This window comes from Mirounga leonina, unplaced genomic scaffold (genome assembly GCF_011800145.1).
Source record: "Mirounga leonina isolate KUSES-001 unplaced genomic scaffold, KU_Mleo_1.0 Mir_125, whole genome shotgun sequence".
NCBI classification, from domain to species: Eukaryota; Metazoa; Chordata; class Mammalia; order Carnivora; family Phocidae; genus Mirounga; species Mirounga leonina.
Window position 1 is genome coordinate 36,363,456 of NW_023270305.1, and position 20,435 is coordinate 36,383,890.

The following is a 20,435-nucleotide window of genomic DNA, read 5'->3' on the forward strand; positions in this document are numbered from 1 at the left end:
GGAGAGGGAGAAGCAGGCTTTCCGTGGAGCAGGGTGCCCAGTGCGGGGCTCGATCCCAGGACCCTGGGATCATGACCTGAGCCGAAGGCAGACGCTTAACGACTGAGCCACCCAGGTGCCCCATCTTTGCTAATTTCTTTTCCTTCTCTGAGTCCTAGTCTGCTCCTCTGTAAAAGGGAGAGGCCTGGAAAAGTTGCTGCTGAAGGTCCCCAAAATGCTACTGCCCCCTGGAGGGCAAGCCATGATGATGGCTGACAAAATTTAAGAGTCCTGTTGGGGATAGAAAGGTAGGAATCAAGAATTTATAAACATCAGGAAGGAATCAAAGATTTGACTTAGATTTCTCTTGTGGCTAGCTCAGCTAGAGTTTGGAAGGGATGCTGATAAGGCAACTGGTTCCCATCGATCACAGCAGAGAGACAGCATTAAGTGTTGGTAGAAATATATGACTGGGACTGAGAGTGTTGTTAACTGAGGCCATTTAATAAAAAGCAACTCCCAGACAAGATACAGGTCAGAAAGAGGTTTTTTTTTTTTTTTTCTTTCTAGTTAGTCTGCCTGTGGTAGGCAGAGTAATTGCCATCTCTCTCCCAAACATGGCCACATCCTAATCCCTGAAACCTGTGAACATTACCTTACATGGCAAAAAGGACTTACATGTGATTCAAGATTTTGAGATGGGGACATCACCTGGATTATTCAGGTGGGTGAATCACATGAGTCCTTAAAATCAGAAAATTTTTTCAGCTGCAGAAAGCAAGAGAGCGAGCCCACTGCTGTTGACTTTGAAGACAGAGAGGGACCATGAGACAAGGAATGTGGGTGGTCTCATAATGCCGGAAAAGGCAAGGAAATGGATTCTCCCTTAAAGACTCGAGGAGAAAAAAAAAAAAAAAAACAGCCCTGTCAAAACCTGGATTTTAGCTCAGTAAGATGCACTCTGGACATCTGAACCTCCAGAAATGTATGATAATAAATTTGTGTTGTTTTACGTCACTAAGCATGTGATAATTTGTTACTGCAGCAATAGGAACTTAATACAGTGCCACTGGATGAAGGCGTCCGGGGACACTCCAGACTGGTCCTAGAACACTGCCAAGCAGTTAGATGTTTCACCCACAAACTTCTTATTTTGTCATCTTTCTCCCTTGCAGGGATCAGCACATCAACGTATTCTACTTAACACAATTCAGGCTCAGGAAACACTCCTGAATCTAAAACATTCCCAATATACTGTAAGTATATAAGTGACTGATGTCAGTTCAAATATGCAATGAGCCTGGATTAAGAAATGAACTTCCAAAATTTTATCTTCAAAGAACAGCCGGCGATGAAGGAAGAATGGAGTGTGGACAGGGACTCTTTCAGGCATAGGTACAAACTCTCTCTGTCCTTAAGGCTACATCTTGACATCCTGTAAACTTTTGCTGTTTTGTTATTTGGAGAGCATAGTCTGTCCAACCTAGTGGTCTTAGTCACACACCATATACTGACAATGAAGAATTTGGGAAGGAAAAAAAATAAGGCATATTGGTAGTAGGATGAGAAGTAAAAGGAATGAAAATAAAAGGAAAGGAAAAAAGGCATTTTTTAAAAAGTGTATAAACTTCTCAAAGATGTAGGCATTCAAAATTTTAAAAACTGAGAGGCATCTGTGATAACTATAAGCATCATTTTCTCTATTATTTCCTACCATCTGCCTCCTCCTCTCTGCTCTTTTACCTCTGCTTTTCTGCCTCATGACCTGCCCTTTGCCTTGCAAAGTTCACTGGTAGTCAGAGGGCTTATTTTATTCTATTACTGCATTCTAATCCTTGGATTGGCCCACATAACACTTAGACATACACAAATGTTTTCTGTATGACAAAAGGGAAAGGTCCCTATTTAGAAAAGTCCTCTGTTTCCACATGAAGTACAGATGTGCAACATACATAGTTGATTTATAAACCAAACCAGAGTCTGTGACAGCACTTTTTTTTTTTTTAAAGATTTTATTTATTTATTCATGAGAGACAGAGAGAGAGAGCGAGGCAGAGGGAGAAGCAGGCTCCCAAGGAGCAAGAAGCCCGATGTGGGACTCGATCCCAGGACCCTGGGATCATGACCTGAGCCGAAGGCAGACGCTTAACCATCTGAGCCACCCAGGCGCCCTGTGACAGCACTTTTTTATAGGATATGAATAAAACTTAACAAATTACTATTTAGTTGACTATCTCCTAGTATGTACTATTTTTCCTTGCCATATCTGTCTTCACTCCCCCCTCATTATAAATTAGCATCATTTCTTGGCACTTTTCAGACACAACAGATGTAATGCTATCAACATTTTTGTAATGCTAAAGTCACCATGAGCTCCAGGCATACTGATTGCTGTCAGCAATCCTACGTTTTTATTGTAAGTTTCTCTCTTTCTTCAATGTATTGGACTATATGGTGTATCTATAACAGAAACATGCACACTGCAATACCAATTGCTTGAATGGGCCATGAACCAAAATGAGCAAATGGAAACATCTGCTCACCTTCAAAAGTCATTAATGAATAAATAATTGCTCCAGATTATTTACAATCTATATATATAGACAGATATAATTTATAATCTATATAATCTTGCTCCAATCTAATCCTTGGATTGGCCCACATAACACTTAGACATACATAAATGTTTTCTGTACGACAAAAGGGAAAGGTCCCTATTTAGAAAAGTCCTCTGTTTCCACGTGAAGTACAGATGTGCAACATTTTTAGCAAGAACCACAATTTACTACAGTTTTTAATAACTTATGGAACTAAAGAAATTCTAGATGCATCAGCCACCTGTAGATTAGTACTGAAGCAATGTTCCACCAAGAACCATCCTTTTCTAGATTTCTGGCGGCTTGCGTTGTAAGACTCACATCGTGTCATGCTAAGTCTCTTTTTCTCATTTTGCTAAAAGAATGGCTAATAAAATTACAGGAGTCATGAAGAGGAAAGAAGCACAAACCTGTGGAGAAACAACACACACACACACACACACACACACCAGACTTAACCTAATTCACAAGTACTGCTACAGAGAAGTAGGCCCAGCATCAAAGAAATAAGTACTGTCTAAATATCCTCTCCTAAACCCCTCTTCATTGCCCTCAGGGACAAACAGAATACTTTTCCCAAGTGGCAGAAAATGAGAAAAAGTAATTTTCAAGCCTAAATATAAAAGAGCATTCTTCATGTGTTCAGACATGTAACTATAACCTAACAATAACTATACTTTTGCCCCAAACCCACTCCCATGACATACTACTCAACCCGCCAATGATCAGAACCCGTTTAGAAAGATGCCCTGGACACTGCCTTCACCAGCAATGGGGAGGGAGATGAAGACACCCATGGTCATGTCCAGGAGGTCAAGGCCTCTGTCTGAGAACAAAGTACACAGGCCACTAAAGGTCCAAATAAAAAGTTAAATAGTAACGTAATCTTTCTATACATGAACTGCCAAAGCACAGAAGATGCATTTTTAAAGGAGCGATCTGGGCAAAATGTAAAAACACTGAGTCAACATGTTTTCCAGCAAGAGTTGGTAACCTTTTTAAAAGTGAACTGTGAAGTTTCTAACATCTTTCTTTCTAGAGTAAAGTGGATATGGGTGACTCTCCAACTCCTGCGGGGCTGTGGGAGGGAGCCAGAGACAGAAGTGGCAGAATTAGCCACAGTCTGGGTTTTGCCATCCACAAAGTCTGAGGAAAGAGTACTGACTTTAAAGAGTATTTAATTAAGGTGGAAAGAGCCTCAGAGCTTCAGGTGACCTGCACTGATTCCATGTTTTGCAGCCAATGGCAAGGCGACTCCCTAGTCCTCACTAACATCATAAATGTGCATCAAGTGAACATGTTGGACAGCAGTTCTCCAAATGTGCTGAGAAAAGGTAGTTAAATATGCCCCTCTACCAACAAAAAGGACTGTGCAAACAGGATTGAGGAAACACGACTACCATATTCCTTGCCCCCTTTCCTTCCCACCAAATTAGAATGCCCAAAACTCTGAAAGTCCTGGCCAAAACTTGGTCCAACTCTGGAATTTCACAATCTTTTTTTGATCATCAATCTCTTATAACATTACTACCTGTGATAGATACTTTGTGAAATGTCTCCCAACAATTCCCATTTCCTGATTTCCATGCACTTGGATAACCTTCCTACTTAAGTGTGGGTTGGACCAAGTGGTTAGCTTCAAATGAATAAAATATGGCAAAGGCAACTGGGGTGTTACTTCCAATAACAGGTTATCAGTTGCTGTGATCTCCTTCTTCTGACTCTTGGTTTGCTCAGTCTGATGAAGCCATGTACCATGTTGTGAGCTGACCTATGGAACAGCCCATTTGACAAGGAACTGAGGGTGGTCCCCAGCCCACAGCCAGCAAGAAGCTAACTCCTGACAACAACTACATGAATGAACTTGAAAGTGGGTCTTCCCCTAGCCAAGCCTTAAGACCACGAGAGTCCTGGCTAACCCCTTGATTGCAGCTTTTTGAGATACCTTGAGCCACTGGATCCAGCTAAGCCATACCTAGATTCCTGACTCAGAGAAACTCTGAAATAATAAACATCGTTTTAAACCACTAAGTTTTAGGGTAATTTGTTATGCAGCAATTAGCAAATGCTAACACAATAGCATATCGAACTGCCCTATGGGAAACTCACTCTGGAGAGCCCTGATAGGATTTTTACGGTTATTTCTTAGGTATCTTTTCAATGTATGAGATAAAGCAAATCATTGGAAAATAGATTTTCCTTATCACAATAGAGAAAAAAATACATAAGCCTTTAAATTATATGAACTCAATTGTCACTAATTAAAATGACTGAGCTGAGATTCACCTTTTCACTGGCAATGAGAAAGGATCTACAAAAATAAAGTATGAAAAAGACAGGTGCAAATTTTTCAAGCACTTTGGGTATACTCCAATCCCTGGGGGTGCTTTCTGCAAACTAAAATTTATGCATTAAGGCAGGTCTGCAAAAGACTTCTTGTCTACACATTTTTGGATCAGTTTCAGTTTTGATACAAAACTCAACAATATTAATTCTGTACAATTCACAATATTTCATTAAGACTGCTCTTCCTTGGAATAAGTCCTTGATACAAGCAGGCTTTACAAATTATCAAAACTTCTCTACCACTAGGAAACTCTGATCCCACATTTTGTGGTCTCACCAGAACTAAAAAACTGCTAGAATAACTTCAAAGCACTGGGAACTGTGATGGCACATAATGCAGGCTTAATGTTAGTATTTCCATTATCTCTTTATCACACTTAATGAATATATAAATGTATAAACAAAAATAAGTATGCATCTGTCTGTCAATGACATGATAAAATTAATGAGGCTGATTTCCTAATAAATACACAGAATGTACAAACACAGATGAGCATTATTGCCTTCAAAGAAAACACACTGAAGGTCTTTACACTTTTCTCAAGAAGCTGTCATCATCCGTTGCTTTTTTGCATAATTTCTTTTTGGGTTGCTTTTTAAAAATAAGCTTTTTTTGTGGATATTATTATTATTAAACTCTCACGTGGAAAGATCCAATTTTCTTATTCATTTCATTTGACATAATTTGATTTAAGTGATGTTGGTTGCTTCAAAAAATAAGGGACAAGTTCACAAATTGATGATTTTCTATGATTTAAGATCTCCAAAGATACCACATGCAATCTTTAGACTCACGAACACATACACACACAGCACACACTTCCATCTCTTATTTTTTAATTACAAGGTTAATCTAAAACAAATATGAAATTGCAATTGTACTAACATTTAAAAAGTTAAGCAAAGTAAAAAATTAAACAACAATCATATCCTCTTATAAAGATCAAGTGATTTACTCATGTAAATGCACAGGGAGTTATAGCCATAAATTATTTTGCATCCGAATGATAATATACAATGTGCTTTGGCAGATTAAACACTGCCAACAGCATCAGGCTGCGGTGAGCAACTGAAGAATGTTTATTGCATTAAATTAAACTTCCTTGTCTGAAGCAGCATTGAACAGAAGGTACGCTTTCAAGTTTACCTTCCCTCAAAGCACAGATAAGGACCATTAAAAGAAAATGTCATGCATAGAAATCTGAATTTATCGAAGAGGAAAATTAGGCGAAAATTCTTCTTTTACACAGTATTTTTTATGGTTTTGGTTTGCTTGTTTTTCATTTGCCAAAAACAACTATGACGAGGGAGGGAACAAAAAAGGATGATAGCTCAGCTCTTGTCGTAGAACAGTAAGCATGGAATCAGAAAGACCGAGTCCTGCCACATATTTGCTTCTCTTTATAAGGCCTCAGTTTCCACATCTGTAAAATCAGAAAGTTCCAGTACTTCTAATCAAGACCAGTGCCACTCCCTACTGACAGGTGTATGTGTGACACGGACAGAATGCTGGCATCTGGGGATAACAAAGTCTGGGCGTATTCGCTGGCATGCGGAGGGGCCAGCAGGCAGGTCCTCTACCTGCCCAATGTCTAGAATAGCATTCAGGTGGTTTTCGATGTACAAGGTGCCCCTGGGGTTAGGAGAGGCGGTGCAGCAGTGAAGCTAGAAATGATACATGGTTTGTACTGTGATAACAGATCTGCACAAAAAATTGTCCAAAAAAAGTGCCAATGCTCCCCCTTTGAAAAATTGGGTTTTCTAAGGCACCCTCTAATCTCACATTCAGGGATGCTAAGATGTATGCCTCTGGGTCAAAGCCTTGCCCTTGTTAATCCTAGAAGTAACAACACATTAATTTTTTCCCTTACTTCTTCATCATACTGAACCCATTCCCATCCTAGGGGGTTTTCACTTGCTGTGTCTTCTGCCTGGCACTCACTGCTACCACCTTCAGGAGCTGACTCCCTCTCAATATAAAAGTCCAGCTCAAATGCATCTCCTCAGAGAGCCTGCTCACTCAATGCAACTCTTCTCACAATGTCATTTTTCTGTCTCATACTCATTTTTTTAATCACACCACCCTATTCTGCTTTCTTCATTGATCTTATTGCAATCTATTTTCTATGGTTATAAGTTTTTGTGTCCTTTCCTACAAGAATGATCACACCAAGAGAGCAAGATTCTTGTCTATTTTGTTCAGCTCCAAAAGCACAATCCCTAACACAAAGGGAAACTCATATAGTTGCTCAATAAATATTTGTTGAAGGGATAAATGAGTAGGTGAGTGAATTTTAGGAAGAATTTTTAGCACATGAATATTTAGATCCATTAATTTGCTTAAAAGGAAGGCACTGGACTAGGCATTGAGAATACTGAGAAAAAAATGAATGTGTATCTTGCCCAAGTAGATCTTACAGTGTAGGAATAGATAGACATTATCAATGAAATAATCAAACTAGTAAATACAACATTTAACACTGAAAAGTGCTGTCAGGTAGAAGTAGCTCCCACAATGTTACAGAAGCTCAGAATGGGGACGTTTGAAACAGATACAGTAACCAGGGAGTGATTAAGACAAGGTCCAAAGAGCATCCCAGGCAGAGCCAGCAGCATTTGCAAAGGCTGTGTAGCCTGAAAGAGTGGACTGAGCCTTGGAAAAAAGCCAGTGTAGCTGATGCAGAAAGGGCAAGGGAAAGCTAGAGATGAAGTCAGGCTTAGAGGTGAAGGGGAACTGGACCATGCAGGATTTTGAGTCATGGCAAGGGCTTTTGTCTTTATCCTAAGAGCAGTGAGAAGCCACTGCCAAATTTAAGCAGTGAGGACAAACAGAAGTGGAGGGCGCTATAATCAGATTCATATTAAGAGGCCAGAGTGGTTGCTTACAGAGTAGTTGGGAGGCTATTTCAGTGATCTACGTCATAGTGAATATAACCTGAATTTTGTTGTGCTGCTGTAGATGGACAGAACTAAGCAAATTTAAGAGATGTTTAGGGGAGAAGATCCAGGGACTGGATAGCAGAAATCCTATAGAAGGGAGAAAAGAGAAAGATATTGCAGACCAATGGTGCCATTCTTTGAGAGAGAAGGACAGCTAGTGACATAAATGAATTTGGCTCGGGGATGTTGAATTAGGGGCTCCCTTTGAGACATTCAAGATCAGCTTTAAGATGACTTGTATAGGAGCTCAGAAGAGCAGCCTTGCTAGAGGAATATGTCTGTGAGTCATTTGCACGGAGCTGACAGTTCAAAGGCAATGATGGGATGGCCTGGGATTGTGTAGTTGAGCTCAGCTATGGCAGAAATGGCCTTGAGCCCAGGGAGAACAGCCTAAGGAAGAGAACCCAGAGGAAGGGGTCCCAAATAACGAGGGAGCAGTATGAGGCCCTAGGGATGCTTTGGGGATCACATCGCACATATATGGACAGGTGGATATTGTCATCAATATTTGCTCCATTTCCAATTTTATTAGCAACTTCTCCCTTCAAAATTCATGCCACCCCTGACGCCCTCCAACAAATCACATGACGTAATGTGGGTGGACAAAGCAGGTTCTATGTGTGTGCAACTAGAGAAAAGCTGGGAGACTAAAGTTTTGGTATACTTGATGAAGCATTAATCATTCCCCATTTTTTATTTCCCTTATTCTCTGCCACCATAGTTGATGTAAGTACTGGGAAAAAGACTTTATATTTGCATAGTGTGTTTGCCAGTTATCAGTCTCAGCCTCTCAGCTCCAAAATGTATCCTTCAGTACTTGTGGTGCAGGAGGGGGCTGGAACCTTTCCCATTTCTCCTTCACAACAGGCATGATGTTGAATGATGCCAGTAGAGGGTGCTGGAGGGGCACTGCAGGAGGAAGGGTCTTTTCTTCCTAGTGATGGTGTGCTTCCGTTTCTCTTCCTTTGCCTCCTTCCTACCACAGGGCTACCGCTGGTGTTGTATGCGGGCATCCAGTGGTGCACACATTCCCTTGGTGCTCAGGGCTGGCTCCAGGTCAGTGACCAATTCACTGCAGCTCTCCTGATTTAGACTGGAAACTGGCTCCCAGAACCTCAACCTTTCCTGTGGTCCCACTCACCAGCATCCACCTGCCTATCCTAAGGAGGATATTTTCTTTCCAGGGACTGTCAACCAACTCCACCCCAGGGCAACCCATTAAAGCTCTCTGCCATCCAGTGGGGGGCAAGCACACCTTCTCCAATGAAGTCTGAACACAAGATTTGAGAATAAGGTCCTTCCTTCTGAATTTGTTCCTTCCTTGCACATTCTCTCTCACCCTTAAAGTCTTCTTTAGAGTTTTCTTTATGCCTTTGTAGTTACTCCCCTCTCATAGATAATTAATTATATAAAACATTTCCTGTTCAAATCAACTGTTTTTTTTAGTCTCCTGACTGGACCCTGACAGATATAGTAACACTTTCTACTTTTTAAAATATATCTAATAAATGATACAACCTTTACAATATTCCTGTGAAGTGGGTATCTCTATTTTAGACATGAAAGCCCATTGGGCAAGTTTTTTTCTTTAATTCAATAAGTATTTACTGAGTGCTGAATATGGGCCTGATGCAAGGCTTAGCACTCAAAGTCTCTAAGGTAGAGCCAAAATCCAGGGATTCAAGTTGAGAGTGTTTTCTCTCACACATTTAGGGTAGCAGGAAGCATGTTGGTAGCATACCAGGTTTTGAAGAACTTTAGGGTATTTCTTCTTAAATTGAATATGCTTACAACTTACCTATCTTTGCAAGTATAGATTCTGATTCAGTGGTTGTGGGTTGAATTGTGCCCTCCCCCCATTCATATGTTGCAGTATTAACTCCTAGTACTTCAAACTTACCTGGAAATAAGGTCACTGTCTATGTAATTAGTTGAGTTACAATGAAGTCATACTGGAGTGGTGTGGGACCCAATCCAAGATGACTGGTGTCCTTATAAAAAGAATGCCATGAGAAAACACACCTGCACACAGGGAGAATGCCATGCCGTGTGAATATGAAGGCGGGGATCTGGATGATGCATCTGGAATGCCGAAGATTGCCAGCAAAAGCAAGGAGAAAGGCACATGACAGACTCTCCCTCACAGACAACAGAAGAAACCAACCCTGCCAACAACTTGATCTCAAACTCCTAGCCTCCAGTACTGCGAAATGACACATTATGGTAGTGATGCCACCCGGTTCATGGTACTTGGTTAAGGCAGCCCTACAGCAGGTCTGGGGTGAAGCCTGATCTTCTGCATCTCTAACGACCTCCCAGGTGATGCTGGGTCTTTGGATAATACTTTGAGTAGCCAGGAGTTAATGTGTTAGAGATGGTGCTATCCTTGCCAACTCTTTTTCCTAACACTCTCTTTTCTATAGCACCACCAGCTGAAAGGACTAACCCCATAGTTTGGCCAGTGACCCAGCACCCGTGTTACCTGACTCAAAACAACAAAAGAATTTTCTAGTTAACCATGGAGGAAGAAATTACAGTGCTTTTAAAAGTAAGGTCAAGGCCTAAGGCAGTTCATCTACCAGTGTAAATTAAAAGGAATAAGCAGAGAAATCCAGTTATTGGTAGGGCTGAATGAACACACATACAGATGTAGCCAAATGACTTCAGTGCAAGAGGTGAAAGGTTTCCCAACTCCAACCACAGGGGTCCCTTGAGCGGGTTTAAACATGGAAACACCTCCCATCACCATCTTTGCAAGGTCCAATCCAGCCATGCCTACCTTTCAACTTCTATGGTTTCTCCCTCACTGCTTTGCAGGTACTCTGACAATACCTTTTTTTTTTTTTTTAAGTTTTTAATTCCAGTTAGTTAACATACAGTGTTATGTCAGTTTCAGGTGTACAATACAGTGATTCAACAATCCCATACGTCACCCAGTGCTCATCACAATGACAACACATCCTTTTTTATTTCTCTCATTATTTGTAACCAGAGTGTTCTATTAGAATATACACACATAAAAAAATAGTAGAATTGAACACATCTGCTTCCTACCATTGATTTCCTCTGGCAGAGACACTAAACTGTCTCCTATTGACCATACCTCCTTCTTCCTTTTTATGAATTTTACAGGGCATATGGCCTCCTAGCTGGAGATTGTACTTCACAGCATCCTCTGCATGTGTGGCCATGTGATCAAGTTTGGGGCAATGGGGTAGGAGTTAAGATGATGTGTAGAATTTCAAGGTCATTTCTTATACAGAGCACTTGCCCTGGACTTTCTCCATGTTCCCACAGCTAGGAAACAGCAACATGAGCAGCAGCGGGGCTCATAAATGGAAGGCGCATGCAGGAAGGCATCTCACACCTGCTACCCTAGACTTCTCGCTTAGCTTTCCACCGTCACATATTTACAGGTTTCCTTGTTACAGCATCTTCACACGTATCCTAACTAATATTCTCCAAAAAGCTTTCCAATGATGCTTTACTTTTATGTGAACTTGCTCTCCATTTCCAATTCTAAGCCATGGCCTGATGGTTCCATTCTGCTTTATTTGAGGTTCATGGGGCTTGGTGGTGATAAAGTATGTCTATGCCTAGGCCAGAACATCAGCAGCCTCATTTTTTGTCAGGGTTATAGGGCAACTTCCAGTCACTGCACAGGCCTTAGGACCTGGTTTCCCATTAAGCACTACAGTGTCTGAACTGAGATGGTCCCTTGTCCTCATTTAGAGCCAGTTTTATTCTACCCACATATATGCACAGACTGGATAAGGCCTGGACAAAGACAAACACAAGTGTTGGATGACAAAGGAGAATTTCAAACAATGATAATAATAATAAAAATAATATTAAAATCTCTCCTTTTTTAAGAACTAGTATATGCACAGCCAAGTGTTCTGATAATATCTTATATTGAGAGCAACCCCCAAGAATTCACAGCACTCAGGCAGAGCATCTAGTTTTATTAAACATTTTCCCACTTGAGCAGATACCATGGACCCATTTTATAGATGGGGACACTGAAAGACGAGTTAAATTCTGTCATGCACACAACAGTTAAACACAGAAGTCACCTCAGTGTAGCATCCTACCCACTCAGGACACAATTTTTTCACCATTCATTCCTGGTTCATTCATTTCATTTATTCTTACAGTTTATTCAAATATTCAACAATGTTGAATGTAAAATGGGCTGCAACTCCTACTTGCATTATTTGTCATTTACTTAATTTTCATCTGACAAGCAATTACTAAACACTTACAACATGTGGCCCAATACGCGCAGGAAGGTACTGAACAAGGGGCTTTCGGCCTCGTTGTGAAGCACTAAATGTAGGTTATGATAGGGCTCGGTTAACATCAGTAGACTGGAGTCGATCTTGCCTCAGTTTGCCATCACGTACTGAGCGCCACCAGCTGAGTACACCCAGCCCAACCACCAAGCTCCACCCACATACCAATTCTACCACTGTCACTTCAGAAAAACTACACAGTCTGGTAGTTGTGTGTGGGGAGAAAGATACTGGCAGAGGGAGAAATATTAAACCCTACTCCTCATAAAAAACTCAAGTGCTCAGACTTCTGATGGCAGGTTAGCGGTCACTCTGATCTATGAAGGACATAGTGCACGCGCACGCACACACACACACACATCTACACACACATCCACACATGGAGGCAGAACTGAGTTGGAAAGTGAATCATAAGAAGAGAAATGGCAATAATTCAGTTATTTAGTCCAGAAAATGTGAATGAAGGAGGTAAAGGAGAACTGTTATTTTTAAATGAATTGACCTTGAGAAAGGGAGGCAATTATTTACTGAATTCTTGCTACTTCTAGGCACTGTGCTAGGAGCTGTCATATGTTTCTGTGGTTTCCTCGTTTAATCTTTTCCACCCCTGAGCCAGGGGGGTACTGCTAACTCTGATTTACAGACAGAGAAGCCAAGGTTTGGAAAGGTTAAGAATGTCACCTAAAGTCACACAAGTGGCAACCAGAACCAGAAATCATATCTCACCAAACCCCATGTATTTGGTACTTATTAGACCACCATATATGAGCCCATGCAAGAGAAGAAAGCACTACAATCAGGCTAGCAGGAAGCGAGAGAGAAAAATCAAGGGGCTAAATGTCAGCTGGGCAGGGACCCTGTGAATAATGGGAGAGAGGTATCAGAGGGTCACAAAGCATTTTTCAGGCCAGCACCTTCCGGCCATAGAATATAGGCCCAAAGAAATAGAACAAGGTAGGAGCAGTTAGTTATATGCCAGACTCTCACGTTTCCAGAGCCCTGCAAAGAGTGAATGTGGAAACACAAATACCATATTTTAAAGTATTTGAATGCTATAAATCAAGCAAATAAACTTAAATTCTCCTTTCTTATCAAGCACAGCTTTGTAACACCTGGGAAGGCCAGGTTCTGAGTTGGATTTTCCCAGCCTCTCAAAGGCAGCACCTAGAGAGTCAGCCTAGGACCTCATTCACTACCCACCACCTCAAGGCCCGCCCCCCTTTTTTTCCTACCCCCAGCTTCAAAGCATAGCCCCTTGTAAGGGGCTGTGTAGCCATGACTATGGACACCTAGCCCCAATGTCCAAAGCCATCTACATGCTCTTCCCTACAAGTGAGCACATTTGGGGCAGCCGAGGAGGGACACAGCCCGGCTGCTTGTCTGCCCCAGGCAAGAGGTCCCACAGACCCCACAAGGAGGTGCAGAGTTATTGGACAGTCAATCAACTCAAAGGCTTTGGTACCTAGAGTGTGGTGTAGGATGGAGGCATAGGGCCCCAAAAATCACATCTCCTGAGTACATGGATTCTTTATGCCTGGAGAGGAGCACAGCTAGAGGAGGGCCAGAGCAGTGGCCTCCAAATCACATAGCTTAGGGCAGGGGCACCCTTTTCCTGAGTTTATGAGCCATCTTGGGGGTGGGTCACAGAATTCTCTCTGTAAAGGGAGAAGATTTAGTTTGTGGGATTCAACTAGATTGGGTATGTTCTAGTTCATCAGTTCTCACCCCCCTTGTACATGCAAACCACCTAAGAAGGTATAAAAAATGTACATACCTGGTCCTATCCATAGAGAATCTGCTTTAATTGGTATGAAGAAGGGCCTGTGCTTTGGGAATTTACAAAGCTGCCTACGGGATTTAAGTGTGCAACCAAGGTTGCAGGTCACTATTAATGAGATAAAAGAATGTGTCCTATAGCCTGAAAACAACTCACCCCCCCCCCCCGCCCCAACATTCTCATGTCTGCAAAACTCTGATGATTACTAACGGGTAACAGTGAGTATGGGAGGAAGATGATCAGAAGGAGGAGCGGAGGAGGCCAGGCCAGAGGCAAAACACTGGGGCAAGGCTGTGCCCATTCATCTGATGGAAGAACATTTCTCCAAGAGTAAAGTTATGTGATTTTGGGGGTCAGGTCAGGAACTGAATTAGTTTATTTGATTTTCATGGATGAGTTCTTTCTTTCAAACTGTCCTGCATATAGGCACCTCAATGCCTGTCACCTGTTTCAAGCTATTGGTTTTGATAAAAGTCTTATACCTAACTATAGCAAGAGACTTTCGTTCATTTCATAGCCTTGACTTTCTTTCTTGAGAACTAAGTGGCCACAGTGACATAGGACAGGAGAGCAGAGGACAGACACCTCTATCCTCTTCCTCCCATACAATACCAAGCCACACCCCTTCTGTTATAGACTGAATGTCTGCGTCCCTCAAAATTCCTATGTTGAAACCTAATCCCCAGTGTGAAGGTATTTGGAGGCGGGGGTTTTGGAAGAAAATTAGGTCTTCAGAGTGGGGCCCTCATGAATGGGATTCATACTCATAAAAGAGGCCCCAGTGAGAATCCTTGACCCTTTCCACCATGCAAGGACACAGCAAAAAAATGACTGTCTATGAACCAGGAAGTGAGCTCTCACCAGACACGGAAACTTCTGGCACCTTGATCTTGGATTTCCTAGTCCTCAGAACTGTGAGATCAAAGGATCTGTTGCTTATAAAGCCACCAGTCGATGTCTTTCTGTTTAACAGCAGCCTGAAAGGATTAAGATACCTGCCTGGCTGCACTTCTCTGATGTCCATCCAGGAGATGGGATAGACACACACATGTATCAACTCCCTGCTTCCCGCCCAGCCACTGATTTTGTTTCATCAAAGGTACACTGTAACCAGTGTACTAAGTGTATTTACTAAGAATAAAACGTGGGCAAGAGTGTTTTCGCACTCTGAGCACCTAAATGCACACGGATTACACGCTTTCCTCACAAACAGCCACAGACCCCCTAGTTCATCTCCATCAGTGTTATCAAAGCACAACTTTCCTAAGATTCTGCTGCAAATTTCAGTTACAAACACTTATCAGCTATCTTCTTTTCAGGCATTTTTTAAAAATCTAGTAGATGGATATAAAATTTAAGTTGTATACATAAATGAAATTATAAGACAAATTTCCTGCATTACAATTCATTCCCAATTACCGCTCAAGACAAATTCTAAATATGGTCAGTGAAAGAGATCTGCCTTTTGTTAGCTTCTAGGCTGGAAGTCTAGATGTTTCGCTTAAGCAAACTTTGTTTAGAACAATGATCTTCAAACATGGATATGTATACCCCTAAGGTCCACAGTCAAGGATAATTGTAAGAAAAATGAATTCCACATTGTCATTGTCCATTTTTACCCTTTTGCAAGTTGGTTAGCCTAAGAATGTACAGTGCATCCCTTCATAATAGTCCCTTTTCAGTTACAAAGAATGCATAGCTTTGAGTATTGTTTTTGCCCTGAGAATAGAAATACCTGCAGGCACCAAAGGGATAAACCTAAATATTATTTTTCAGGAAGTCCCTAAAGCTTCATTAATAATGAATCAAGATACATTCCTTTCTTTTTCTGCCTTCTACACATTTCGTTGAAGCACGTAGCTTGGGATCACAAAGAGGTATTTTGTACCCTGGTTAAAATGCCAAAACAATGACAGTGATGGATAAATATAATGAGCGTTTGCACGACTCCCATATGCATTCATATATTTAATAACATTGGATGAAACGTATGGATAAAAAAGTATATGATTCCTTTCAGATTTGGTAAATTACGTTAAAAATGAAATTAAAAACCTATTGGTCAAGTAATAACATTAAATATTTATTCCAATAATCCCTTTTATTTCACTCTTTAAGATATTTCATGTTTTCAAGCTTCTAATAACAAGAAAAATTATATTTAAACTTTGATTAAAATGCTTAGGTATTTACTTAAAAATGTAAGACACACTTCTGCTTCTAGGAAGATACAGCACACATCCTTTGCGCTATTGCTCCTGCTAAGTATGACTCAAATCTGTGACTGTTATATATAAAATATATGACAGAATACTCTGCATGGTGGAAAGCGTGCATATTGGCTAGGGACTATAAGACCAGAAGAAATACAGAGGTAATTTCCCCGGGTTTTCTTTATGTCTCATGTTTCAGACTTGGATCAGAAGAAAACTGGCAACTGGGACACACCAATGACACAAAAATAAAAGTCCCAACCAAAGTTTGCTTTCTCTAGCCAGAAGATCAGAAAATGGGAAGCCTTTAACATGGAAAATTTTAGACAAAACCCACTTAACTCCAGGCAAACACTATTAAAAACAAAAAAACAAAACAAAAAAAACTTTGACTCTACCCTCACCTGCCCACCTAGGCCAGCAAAGGAACTGAGACTTACACCTCATCATACCAAGAACCTGGAACATCTCAAACTGATCGAAAAAGACAATCAATAGATGGCAACAATGAGATGAGAGAAACATCAGAATTATTTGACAAAGTTCTTAAAACAGCCATGATAAAAACACTTCAAAAAGTGATTATAAAAATGCTTGAAACAAATGAAAAGAGAACCTTATCAAAAAAGTAAAGTCTCATGAAAGAAAGAAAGAAAGAAGAAAGAAAGAAAGAAAGAAAGAAAGAAAGAAAGAAAGAAAGAAAGAAAGAGAGAGAGAAAGAAAGAAAGAAAGAAAGAAAAAGAAAGAAGAAAGAAAGAAAGAAAGAAAGAAAGAAAGAAAGAAAGAAAGAAAGAAAGAAAGAAAGAAAGAAAGAAAAGAAAAGAAAATATAAAGAAGAGTCAAAATCAAATTTTGGAACAAAAAAAAGACAAAAACCAAAATGAAATGCTCAGTGGATGGGCTTAATAGCAGAACGGGGGAGAGGTGAAGAAGAGAGAATCTGTAAACTAGAAGATAGAAAAAAGTGGGGGATTAGCCAATTTGAACAATAGAGGAAAAAAGAGTGAAAAAAAATTAACAGAGGCTCAGGATTTTTAGGGATGTAACTGACTAAGTCTGTCTGTCTGTCTATCTACCTCTATCTATCTATCTAACAGTTGTGTCATTGGAGTTTCCGAAGGAGGGAAGAAAGAGGGTGGGGTTGAACAAGTACTCAAAGAGGAAGTAGCTGGAACTTCCAAAATTTGTCCAAAGATATAAACCTACAGGAGGTTCAAGAAGCTCGAAACACGATAAACCCAAAGAAATCCACAAGACACATTACTGTAATTCTGAAAATTAAGGAAAGAAAAGAGTTTTGAAGGCAGCCAGAGAGAAACAATACTTTATCAATATGGGGAAAAAAATCTATTCAAATAACAGCATATTTCTCTATTTCTTTTTTTAAATTTTTATTTAAATTTTAGTTAGTTAACATACAGTGCAATATTGGTTTCAGGAGTAGAATTCAGTGATTCATCACTTAGATACAACACCCAGTGCTCATCGTAACAAGTGCCCTCCTTTATACCCATCACCCATCTAGTCCATCCCCTGCCCACCTCCCTCCATCACCCCCCAGTTTTCTCTATTGTTAAGAGTCTCTAATGGTTTGTTACCCCCCTTTTTCCCCCTCCCATATGTTCATCTGTTTTCTTTCTTAAATTCCACATATGAGTGAGATTATATGGTATTTTTCCTTCTCTGACTGACTTACTTCGCTTAGCATAATACACTTTAACTCCATCCACATTGTTGCAAATGGCAAGATTTCATTCTTTTTGATGTCTTAGTAATATTCCACTGTGTGTGTGTGTGTGTGTGTGTGTATACACACCACTTCTTCTTTATTCATTCATCAGTTGATGGACATTTGGGGTCTCTCCATAGTTTGGCTATTGTTGATAATGTTCCTATAAACATTAGAGTACATGTACCCTTTGAATCTGTATTTTTGTATCCTTTGTGTAAATACCTAGTAGTGCAATTGCTAGATCACAGGGTAGTTCTATTTTTAACTTTTTAGGGAACCTCATACTGTTCTCCAGAGTAGCTGCACCAGTTTGCATTCCCACCAGCAGTGCAAGAGGGTTCCCTTTTCTTTGCATCTTCACTAACACCTGTTGTTTCTTGTGTTGTTAATTTTAGCTATTCTGACAGGTATGAGGTGGTATCTCATTGTGGTTTTGATTTGTATTTCCCTGATGATGAGTGATGTTGAGCATTTTTTCATGTCTGTTAGCCATTTGGATGTCTTCATTGGAAAATTATTTATTCATGTCTTCTGCCCATTTTTTAACTGGAGTATTTGTTTTTTTGGGGTGCTGAGTTTGGTAAGTTCTTTATAGATTTTTGATATAGATTTTAGATACTAACCCTTTATCAGATATATCATTTGCAAATACCTTCTCCCATTCTGCCTTTTAGTTTGGTTGATTGTTTCCTTTGCAGTGCAGAAGCTTTTTATCTTGGTGAAGTCCCAATAGTTCATTTTTATTTTTGTTTCCCTTGCCTCCAGTGACATGTCTAAGTAGCAGGATATAAAATCAACATACAGAAATCTGTTGCATTCCTATACACCAATAATGAAGCAGCAGAAAAGGAAATCAAGGAATTGACCCCATTTGCAATTACACTAAAAACAGTAAGATACCTAGGAATAAACCTAACCAAAGAGGTAAAAGATCACTACTATGAAAACTATAGAACATTTATAAAAGAACTTGAAGATGACACAAAGAAAAGGAAAAACATTCCATACTCATGGATTAGAAGAACAAACATTGTTAAAATGTCTATACTATCCAAAGCAATCCATACATCTAATGCAATCCCTATCAAAATACCACCAGCATTTTTCACAGATCTAGAACAAACAATCCTAAAATTTGTATGGAACCACACAAGACCCTGAATAGCCAAAGCAATTCTGAAAAAGAAAAGCAAAGCTGGAGGCATCAAGACAGTATGGTACTGGCACAAAAACAGACATAGAGATCAATGGAACAGAGTAGAAAACCTAGAAATGGACCCAGAATTATACGGTCAGCAGCATATTTCTCTTCAGAAACTATGGAGACCATGTAAGTGTCACATTGTTTCAAGTGCAAAAACAAAAACAAAACACAACAAACAACTGTCAACTAGAATCTTATACCGAGAGAAAATATCCTTTAAGAATGAAGAAGGAATCAAAACATGCTCAGTTGGAGGCAAAGCAAGAGTGTTTACCATCAATAAACCTACCCTAAAAGAAGGGCTAAAGATCTTGGGATGTTAGGAAGGAAGAAAGAACATAGTAAGCAAAAATATGGGTAAATACTATAGTCTCTCTCTCTCCTCCTGGGTATTCTAAATTACATTTGATAATTGAAGCAAACATAATACTCTCTGATGTGGTTCTAAATGTATGTATAGGAAATACTGGAGATAATTATAACAGTGTGGAACTTAAGGGACAAAAAGAGAGGTAAGGTTTCTACAATTCACTCAATCTGTAAAACAGCATTATCAGTAGACATCATACAGTAATTTATATGTAAATAATGTAATGCTTAGGTTAATTATGAAAAATGTCACAGAAAGAGATATAAATGAAAATGAATTTTATTTTATTTTTTATTTTATTTATTTATTTTTTTAAAGATTTTATTTATTTATTTGAGACAGAGAGAATGAGCTAGAGAGAGCATGAGAGGGAGGAGGGTCAGAGGGAGAAGCAGACTCCCTGCCGAGCAGGGAGCCCGATGCGGGACTCGATCCCAGGACTCCAGGATCATGACCTGAGCCGAAGGCAGTCGCTTAACCGACTGAGCCACCCAGGCGCCCTGAAAATGAATTTAAAAAAAAAGATTTTATTTATTTTTGCGAGAGAGAGAGAGCAAGCCTGCGCACACGTGAGCATGAGTGGGGAGGAGGGGCAGAAGGAGAAGCAGACTCTCCACTGAGCAGAAGCCTGCTGTGGGACTTGATCCTAGGACTCCAGGATCATGACCTAAGCTGAAGACAGACATTTAACTGACTGAGCCACACAGGTGCCCAATAAAAATAGAATTTTATAAAAAGTTCAAGTCACACACACAAAAGAAAACAGAAATAAAAAGCAGAGGAAACAAACAGAAAACAAAAACTAAAATGCAGCCTTAAGTTTTAATATAGCAATAATTACATTAAATGTAAATGTTCTAAATATATCAAATAAAAGGCAGAAATGGCAGAGTAGATTAAGAAAATATCCAACTATTTTCTGTCAATGAGAAAGTCACTTCAAATGTGACAATATAGGCAGTTTTGAAGTAATTATATATAT

At 40.0% G+C, this 20,435-nt stretch overlaps 1 protein-coding gene across 6 annotated transcripts in view; it reads right to left on the bottom strand.

Annotated features, from left to right (window-relative positions):
* CTNNA2 (catenin alpha 2) overlaps window positions 1-20,435 on the bottom strand; it is a 957,367-nt gene that overhangs the window by 462,570 nt on the left and 474,362 nt on the right. Inside the window, exon 7 of one of the 6 annotated variants that reach the window (XM_035001187.1) lies at window positions 94-129. The exons of the other annotated variants lie outside the window; for them this stretch is intronic. Within the exon in view, the coding sequence (XP_034857078.1) occupies window positions 94-129 (36 nt within the window). The remainder of the gene's footprint in view (window positions 1-93; window positions 130-20,435) is intronic. 6 annotated transcript variants of the gene reach the window in all.